Source organism: Diplotaxodon limnothrissa, linkage group LG10 (assembly GCF_057381915.1).
Source record: "Diplotaxodon limnothrissa isolate DT_005_m linkage group LG10, D_limnothrissa_male_GT1.1, whole genome shotgun sequence".
NCBI lineage: Eukaryota > Metazoa > Chordata > Actinopteri > Cichliformes > Cichlidae > Diplotaxodon > Diplotaxodon limnothrissa.
In genome coordinates, this window is record NC_140605.1 from 34,260,544 (window position 1) to 34,271,028 (window position 10,485).

The 10,485-nt window shown below is 39.6% G+C and overlaps 1 protein-coding gene across 1 annotated transcript; it reads left to right on the plus strand.

Annotated features, from left to right (window-relative positions):
- The first annotated feature begins 9,160 nt into the window (after positions 1-9,160).
- LOC146624781 (complement C1q-like protein 2) lies at positions 9,161-10,485 on the plus strand. The gene is made up of 3 exons (XM_085364134.1): positions 9,161-9,197; positions 9,968-10,099; positions 10,202-10,485. The coding sequence occupies exons 1-3, from the start codon at positions 9,161-9,163 to the stop codon at positions 10,483-10,485; spliced, it is 453 nt and encodes a 150-aa protein (XP_085220260.1).

Here is a 10,485-nt window from a genome sequence, read left to right on the forward strand (position 1 = left end):
TAACTTGGTTTTAAAGCTTTTACTTTAAAATATACGCCGTTCAATAGTTGACTTTAATCTTACAGAGATTGTGATGTTTTATGGATAATTAACGTCAGTCATATATCCACAAACACAACAAGCTGAAAGTCAGTGATGCTGCTCGGTTTGCAGTCCTGAATATCACGGCACAAGCAGGATCCACTGCACTGTTAATGTGAGCTATGTTATAGAGATTGAAAATGTGACGTCATTCAGGGGCAAAACGGCAAAGGATTCTGGGAACGAGAGGCAAGCGGTACTAGCGCACGCAGGCTTTCACATGAAAACAGTCACACAGTGATAAAAAAGAAACACAAAAATGGCAAGAAGCTGTTGTATTATTAACTGCAATAGCCGGTCGCATGACAGCCACGGGAAGTCGACGGGTAAAGAGATCGGTTGTTATCGGATTACGTCGTTGAAGAGAAATTGTTCAAGCCATGTTTCCGAAGTAACAAAGCTGGATTGCAGCCATTCAAAGATCAAATATAATGTCCCAGAACACTTCAGCTAACATCATAGTCTGCTCCAAGCATTTCCACAAAGGTCAGTCTGCTGTTGTAGTTATTACGTAATTTATCATAACATAATTGTTGATGTTGGTTAAAAATAAGTCTTATATTGATTTGAATTGAATTCGTTGCGCTATGCTGCTTTATTCACTGTGGCTTTGCGGGCTAATGTTTGCCAATTGTTTTTGATGTGTTTTATAGAAAAACAGCCTACACAATGCTGGAATGCAATCCAGACTGTGCCCCCTCTATCAGCCTGGGTCAGACCGAGTTTAAAGATGTGAGTGAAGTTGGCCCCCCCACCTTCTTCAAATCCAACAAAAGTGGTATCAAACGTTTGTGCTGGTTTGTGCTGCAGAAATTTTTGTTTGTGCTGCTATCATTTTAAAGATATTAATAAAAATTTCTAGAGGTCATCAGAGGTCAACCAGCCCCCCCACATTACCCAAATCAAACAAAATTGATGTCAAACATTTGTGCTACGTTTGTGCTGGTTTGTACTGCAAAATTTTTTGTTTGTGCTGCTAACATTTTAAAATGTTTAATAAAATAACGTCTTGATGCGTGCTTAATCATCCAGGTAAGTAAATCCCAAAAGGTTGATTCTGTTCATCTGGACATTTTCAGTTGGAGAAATGTTTCGTCACTCATCCAAGTGACTTCTTCAGTCTCAGCTGACTGTAGGTTTCTCCAACCATATAAACAGTACATTTGCATAGTGAAGGAAACTAGCGCCACTGAATGAACAATGTGCTGGGGGGTTAGTTCCATGATTGTTAGTATGCAAATTCTTATGACCATTGATCAATGACAACTAATCAAAGCCTACTGATCAATGGCCATGAGTCCCATTCACAGAAAGTGGGGAATGGCTACAATCACAGCATTGTAAGATGGCAAAAGATGTACCCTTGGGCCCCCCTTCTCGATTCAGAGATGGTCAGCATCCTGACAGCCCAATGGACGAAGCTGTCTCTCAGTCTGCTGGTTCTGGCCCGGAGGCTCTTCAGTATCCTTCCTGATGGCAGCAAACTGAAGACGCTGTTGAAGGGATGAGTGGAGTCACCTGTAATGGAGAGGACCTTCCAGATAGGCAGGTGCAGTAGATCTCCTGGGGAGGGAGGCAAGAGAGGTCCCCACAATGCTCTCGGCTGCTCTCACTACCCGTTGTCATTTTTTCCTGCAGAACCCAATGCAGGAGTCATACCACACAGTGATGCAGCTGGTGAGGATACTCTCAACTGTGCCTCTTTAAAAGGTGCTCATAATGGGGGTTGAATCTCTTGTGCTTCTCAGTTTGCAGAGGAAGTAGAGTCGCTGTTGGTCTTCTCCACATTCAGGGACAGGTTGTTGTTGCTGTACCACTCTGGCAGTTGGATTTGAAGAAGGTGGGGGGCCAACTTCACTCACATAGTTTAAAGCTGCTACCACAGCGAGATTTGATCGGTGAAGAGGGAGAGTGAGCTCAGAAAAAGTGATATTTTTTACTGTAACAACCACAAACATGTTTAATGATCATATTTCATAACTTTAAATGCAAATATAAATTGTCAATTTTAAAACCATATGCACAAGTTTTGCAAACAACAAAGTTGTTTGCATCCATTTACACCTTCAACCCTTTTTAAAATAACCATTTACAGAACAATCAGCTGTTCTTCAATAAGATGCCACAAATTATTTGTGCCACTCCAAACATTTCTGTCCACTATAAAGGAAACATCACAGCCTGATACCTGCAGGTCTGACAGCAGCAGGTGTATCACTCCTGTTTCTACCTGGAGACAGCAGTCGCCTCATTGTTCTGACACACAACACAAAACTATCCACAACACTACACACTAACTACACAAGACAACACATTAACTACACACTGCAAACACGCTAAACGTCACAAATCTCTCACATCTCATGAGAGAGAGAGAGAGTGCGCTTATGTTTTTTGTTTGCTCATAAGCAGAGCGTGCTCGCTGCGCTGTCCTTAGACAGTAAACGTGACGAAACTATTGAGGAAAAAACGCAGCGTATATCTTGTTTATCATGACTCTGGTTTTACGTGGCCGATCAACACAGTTTATAAACTGGTATATGTCACCTTGTTGCTTTGTCTTTAAGTGGTCATGTGATTGTCTTATCACGACTACTTTATTCTTCCTCAGTCAAACAGCAGCACTCATGCGATTGTTTCGCCCCCTGAGCTCCAGGTGTTGTGCCAGAAAGTGATCGTGATCACCGTCCGTGGGAGCGCAGCTGCTTAAAGCCGTAGCGTCTAGATTACTTACAGCTACTTCCGTGCAACTACAAGTAACGGCCGTTAGTAACGCCGTTACTTGTAACGCTATCCCTGAATACCACACATACTGGGACTTACATAACTGACCTGGTATGAAACCGATGAAACTGAATCAAATCCCCTTTGCCCTGGGTTAGAGCAAAGGTACACTAACCCTTCTATATACACCTTTAAACTCTTGAGTTTAAAGGTGTATATAGTAGTATTGTGTATATAGAAGCTGCTTATATGAAGCTGCTGCACTGAATTTATATTTATTTGAAACAGTTCTTCTGGGAGAATATACCCACACTGTTCCAAAAAATAGTAATGTCAAAGTATTTTACTGTGTAGTTTACAGATGTGTACTGGTTTTCTAGAACATCATTACATTTACATAAGTAGACTGTGATCTGACACGTCAAATGTAAAATAACATAACATCACTGTAAATGTAATAAAACACAATTTACTTGTTTGTTAAATATATTTTGTTGTACATATGCATATTTAGATCGTAAAAATACATTCAGAAATGTCTCCCATCATGCCTTGGGACATGTGCTGCTGTTTAGATGTTCTTGTTTTATTGTTTATGGTTACGTTACTTTTAACTGTTATCTTGAATGTTGTGTTTACGCCGTGGTGCAGCGTCACTGACAGTTGTTGTTTTGTAGAGAGAGTGCTGTACCATGAGTGACTTCTGTTGTGCTGTTGTTGAACCTTGAGGCACATAGTAGCACGGCAAGTGTTTTAATAAGGAGCTCCCCCACCAGCTTGGGGTTAAATAACAAGCTCAATCTCTTTCTGTGAGCTTCTTTGTTAAGATTTCTCTGCATGACACAGTGTAAAACATTGCACGGACACGCTGTGCTAATTATATATTTTGAAAAAGAAATGTAGAGGTAGGAATTGCAATTAATATAAATAACATGACGCTGAGCATCGGCCAATGAATGTGAACTAACAACAAGGTCGCGGGTAACGCTGCGAACAGAGGAAAAAACCCTAATATGAAGGTATTTTACAGTAATGTTCTGTTCTTGTAGAATATCATTAAAGTTACGTAAATAGACTTTGACTTCACATTTTGAATGTAAATTAACGTTAAATCACTGTAATGTAATACAACATAATTGTCATGATTATTAAATGTATCTGTCTGTGCATATGCATATTTAGATTGTTAAAATACATTCACAAATGTATCATGATCTCACAAATATCTGTCCGTTATTTGAAAGATCGAATTCAAATGTAATGCTATGGAAAAGTATATAAAATGATCCCTATAAGCTTGTGTTTCATCACATAAGTATTATTATCATTGCTTGTTAGGTCGTTCGTGGCTCAAGAGTTGGCAGCTCGCCTTGTGATCAGAAGATTGCCGGTTCGCGCCCCGGCTCGGACGCTCTTCGTCGTTGTGTCCGTGGTCAGGACTCTTCACCTACCGCCTACTAGTGATGGCCAAAGGGGCAGATGTGGCAGCCTCGCCTCTGTCAGTCTGTCCCAGGGCATGCAATCAATTACTGTTCAAACCAACGGTTAACTGTATATTTCTGTACATTTACGTATTATGATTCATATTTCCACATTCAGTGACCTTGTTTATAGGTAATTTCATTGTTTGATCGCGTAAAAATGTTCCTAATTTAATGTCTAAAAGCACTTGGAAAAGGCAGAATCCCATGTCAAATTAGCGCAACAAACTCTATTTTCATTACTGGAAATAACCGTATTTTTATGGGACAGTTATTTTCTGTTATTTCACGGTCGTATTTTGGCGCCCAGCTGCCGGAACATTACCGTTGTTTTAGGATGTTTTTTGTAACAGTGCAGCTCAGCAGATAAAACAATAGTCAGCTGATCTCCTTCCTCTAGCACAAAGTACTCTGCAGCAGCATGGAGTTTGACGTGATAAAACCTAAATTTAAAAAAATTCATTAATTTCAGTTTTTCTAAGAATCTTTGACTTTTTGTTCTTCTTAATAAGAATTGACTAATTTGTGGTTGTGAAAGAGAAAAATCCATCAGTCAGTCAGCGCTCCAGACATGTGATGAAATAAAGTTGAATGAATTCCCATCACTGTTGCACAAACAGGAGTGATGGGAAATGCGTGTTTGCAGAACGCACAATTTCCTGTAACTTTAAATGACACAAGCTGTTGACAGTCTACAGAACTGTGATATTTGTATCAAATGTTTGAATCATGTATGATTTTCGTTCCACTTCTCACGTGTGCACCACTTTGTGTTGGTCTTTCACGTGGAAGTCCAATAACAATGATTCATGTTTGTGGCTGTAATGTGACAAAATGTGGAAAAGTTCAAGGGGGCCGAATACTTTTGCAACCACTGTATAACATTATATGTGGTATAAGTATAACGATGTATAAGCCAAGACAGGTAAGACAAAAAAGGAAGGGTGGGGGGATAGAAATAGGAGGAATGAGGAAAACTTCAAATGCACAATGTATCTCCTGCTGCTGCACGTGTAAGAGGGAAAGTACAAAGAGTACAAAAACAAGCATACAGCTGCTGTAACACAAAAAATTAGAAATTACAACATCAACAGTCTTCCTATGGTGTGTGTGTGTTAATGTGTGCGTGAGAGAGATGGAGAGTGTAAGAATGCCTGTGTCTTTGTCACAAATGCACAATGACAATGAGGTTGTGAAGCCGCAATGATGACCCCCAGAAGCCTGGAGGCAGACAGAGGTGGTGAGAGTCCCAGAGGTCAGTCAACCCCCCCCCATACAGTGTCATCAGTTCCCGTCGCTCCATCACAAGCAAATATCATGTGTTTTCTGTACTCACAAAACTGGACTTTGGATGTATCTGAGTCAGAATCCTTTATTAATCCCTGAGGAAAGTATGTGGGTTATGTTTGCTCCAGGACAGTAACAGATTGAACGAAATTAAATAATACAATAAATGACAAAGTTCACAAAATATCAGAAATGGCTCAAATGCTTTGGATAGCTTTAGGCAAAGAGAGGGAAGGTCTGGGTTTTTGCAGCCTCAGAGCTGCAGAACAGGCTGATCAGCACATCAAGATAAACTGTTCATCATTTTAATTTCAAACATGTTAAAAAGTCAAAGTTTACACTGTTAACAGGAAGCAGTGACAGCCTGATAACTGTGTTGTTAAAATAGTCCATTAATTAGACCTGCGATGAGTCTGGAGCCCTTAAAGGAACAGTCACAGGGACTTTTTCCTGTGAACTTTTTTTGTTTCTATTCAATTCATTGCCACAGAAATTTGATATTAATAAACTTTATGTTAGAGTGAGATATTTATCTGGGTCGAAGTACAGATGAAAGTGCGCAAAGACAATCAGGTTCACTTTAATATGAATTAAAACCAGTCATTCAAAACAACAAAAACTTGAATGCTCAAGATGTTTAAACCTATTTAAATCTTACTATGGTGTAAAGCTATTCATAGGCATGTAAACAGGTGAGTGGAGGTGAGTTGGTCTAAACATGTAAGGAGTCTGTTTTTCAGTCTTCCACAAAATATTTCTTTAAACCTCTTTTTTCAACAGAATAATCACTATGATGTTAAACACCAGAGCTCACTATGGATGCTAACAGAGATATTTAGCTATCTGTTCATCTGCTCTGTTTACATGACCCTGTTTATTTATTCATGCAGTCTGCTTCTTCAATCATTCACCAACAGCACCTGTAGGAGGCGTGGTGGCAGGTGGTCTGGTGGCAGGGTTTGCTTCGCGTTGCTTGTTTACTTTTGCTATGTTGTCTCGCTATATTGTACTGATTAATGCTGTTTATATGACCCTGTTTAAGAAACTCTAAGAATTCTACTCTTTTCCAGAGGATCTTTTTGAGTGATTTGATTTTTAATTGGATCTGAAAAGCTGGACCCTCACTGTGTTGGTGTGATAAAGTTATCATGTTGGCTTCAAAATTTGCAATTTGACACTTTCTGGGTGAAGATTAAACAGTGTGATATAAATCTGCCCACAAGGTGGCATCATTTTGCCATTACTCAGTATGTTGAGTACTGATTCAGTACCGATTTGACGTGACTGAGTGATTTTTAAATGTTTTTCAGCTGCCAATATCCCCAATCAGAATGAACAAGTATGTGCATGTCCATCTTTTACCTACAGTCTATGGCACATGGCTAAGTGTTGTGTCATTCAGAGGGAAACAGTAAAGGCACAGACCAGAGGAGCCCGACATTTTATACACCCGGGGCTTAGCCCTAAAGGATAGTATGCATGTGGGATGGTTTGGGTGGGGGGGGGGGGGGGGGGTTAGAAATGACTGAAAGATTAATAGGCTCTGTTTTGAGTTTTGTTCAAAAAAGAATGACTTCATATAGGGAAATATATATATCACACATGCAGGACACCTTAAACTAGTTTTTCAATTAAGCAGCGAGGCAGAACAAAGTCGGGCTGTATCAAGACACGAGGACTAAACCCCGATTCAACCAGACCCAGAACTGATCCAGAATTAAAACAGGACTACAACAGCTCAAAATCAGGACTACTGAGGACTTAACCAAGACAGAACCAGAATCAGAACTAGATGATAGTAGCACTAAAAACCATCATAGACCTGCACTACACTTATTGTTTAATTCTACCAAAGTACAATATTTAGATTGAGAAAAGTTTATATAATTATTTATCCTTGTTGTGCAAACAAGCTGCATAACTTAATAAATATAGAATTTGAAAAATAACAAACCTAAAAAGAAACACGAGGTACGAGATACATGAGGACCTATGATACGGTGATACTTTTGGCAAACAACCATGTGACTAACAGGTGTGTCTCACCTGCTCTTGTTCATCTCTGTTCCTCTCTCTCTCTCTGTCTCTCTTTATTCTGACATTTAACTCATTCAAAAGATATTTCAATATTTATTTATCCAAAACAAAACAAGTTTACTCTAAATTGATGTTGTGCAGTAAAAAAATGTTCTTGTGTTTTTCCATAAAGTGTAAATATCTGGTTTCAGCTGTGAATATACTGCTGTGTGTTGAAGTTCCTCTTGTTTTGCATAGAAATATACTGAACAACATACAAAGCATAATATATAAAATAACATCTACCTGAGTTTTTTCTTTGAAAGAAGCCTCTAATGTCCATTCTTGTATATCAGTGCATTACTGATTTATTTAGCCGTGGAGGGAAACAACTGAAAATATGAAATAAACACACGTAAGCTGAGACTCTCTAAAGAAACAGCTTTGTTGTTGTTCGGCTTTTCATTTCGCCGTTTGTTGATTCACTTGAAGAGCAAGTAACGTAACATGGGTCAAGTGATCAGTTTGATATCAATCTTTCGTGATGCACCGTCATATTTACATTATTTGTACGGTACGAATGATTTGCTTTGGTACCTGGTGGAACTTAAGCTCTCCTCTGTCTGCCTGGCTGTGCTTCTCCAACAGCGCACTCGCAGGCAGCAGCTGCCCCGCCCCCTCGCTCAGTCGCTTAGTGCCTGAGCTCGGATCATACCAATATCAGGGTATGACGCACAGTTGTAAATTCCCACAGTGTGCACTATGTGCTTCGAATATTGTGTGTAGTTTTTGTTTTATACAGTTGTCAGCCAGACATCTAACTATGAAAAAATTACACTCCAAAAGACCCCGGGCTTCTGACAAAACAACCCGGGCTTAAGCCCAGGAAGTAAACCCATTTCACAGCCTCGCATTTCCGGCCTTCTCGGTCTTCAAAGGAGGCCGCGAAGGCCGGGTCCTCCGAAGGATGCAGCCGACGTTTTGGGACACAGTTTGTGTGTGTGTGTGTGTGTGCGTGTGTGTGTGTGTGTGTGTGTGTGTGTGTGTGTGCGTGTGTGTGTGTGTGTGTGTGTGTGTGTGTGTGTGTTCAACCGCCTTGAACTCCTCCAAGACAGATGGGAGTAAAGCTGAAGCTGCCCTGATCTGATCTAGATTCTCGCTGCTGTTAAGCTAGCAGGGATGCCAAGCCACTGCTTCAAATGTTTTTCACTCTCTTCTTCACTCCATCGAACACAGTCACTGGTATCTCGTAGGTCAGAGCCCGTTTTGATAAATACAGTACCTAAACTTGCAGATGTTGTTCCTGTTACCAAGGGTGTGATCATAGCACTCTCCCAGGCATTTAATGGCAACTCAATGACACAAGCACAGGAAATAAACTCACAAAAAGGACAATATATATGTTTTAAATGTTATCATTGTTGTTATTTAAATTTTATTTAAATAATAACATTTTATTTTATTTAAATTTTATTTAAATAATAACATTTAATGTTATTTAAAAGCAAGTCTTGGTCACTCTCTTCTTTTCTTCAGACCATGAAGCAAAGCTGAGAGAGCTGGAGAGCAAGATGACTGAGACTGAAAAGTTGAAGCAGCAGCTACAAGGTATTATTTAAAAAAGGTTTTGGCTCTCGTTCATAGATTTGTTAAAATTGATGTGCATTTTTACAGCATGGTTATCTGCAAAGCATGTGTAACACATCTGTACTTACACCAAAGCTTTAATGTTTGGAAGTCAGGACAGTGTACGTTGCGCAGTTCACTAAATATCTGTATTCTGGAATCCAGTCCAAAGTTCAGTGAGCAATTCCAGACCAGCATGCAAAATTTTTAACGCTCCCTACTTAGCCCCAACTGAAAAAAAGACAAACAAAGGACAACTCTCCAAACGATGAACAAGAGAAAAAGAAAGAAGGCTTCTCTCTCTTACTTTGGAAGGGTAAATTTCCTAGTTAAATTTACCCTTCATTTTAATTTTCATATTTATTTCCTATTCATATTTTTTTTTCTTTAGGTCACGAGCAGTTGTCTAAGCATTTCACTGCATATCTTACTGTGTATGTGACAAATAAAATTTGAATTTGATTTGATTTGATTTGACTGCTGCAGCACTCAATGCACATTACCAGTCAAATGTGACGTTAGTTGAATGTAATATTTAAGAAACTGGGTGGTGCAGAATCACATGTTTTTAACTGTTGGTTTGTGTTTGATTGTAAAACATCTTCCCTTGAAAAGTGGGTATTTCTGTTTTGAAGAGGCTCAAAAACAATAAGTTTAAAATAACTTTGGTCATTTGAGGGCGCCTTGAGGCGACTTTTGTTGTGATTTGGCGCTATATAAATAAAATTGAATTGAATTTCTTTTTCTCCCAGTCCGGCAGGTGGCGTTCTCTGCCTCTATAAAGAGTGGAGAATCTCAAACTATTGGACCCTTTGACTCACACACTATTCTGATCTACAACAATGTGTTCACAAACGTTGGAAATGCCTACAGCCCACACACCGGTAATAACACTGAAAGTCACTTTCCTGCTCCGTGCATGTTGTTCTGAGGTTACAGGTGTTCCAACATTTTCTGTCTAACCTGCCAAATCAAATGTCCCACAGGTATTTTTGCTGCACCAGTGAGAGGAGCCTACCACTTTGAGTTTCACGTAGCTGGACCTGGAGATGCGTCACATGGTTTATGTACTGTGTTAGTAAGGAATGGGATGCATGTAGTTACAGCATGGGATCAAAAAGAGTCTACTTTTGGAAGTTCTTCTAATGGCGTGACGTTGATTTTAGAGGCTGGAGATCAGGTCTTTATGCGTCTGTGGTCACAGTATAAAATATATGACGATCAGCATCACTACTCCACTTTCAGTGGTCATATGCTTTTTGCCATGTAA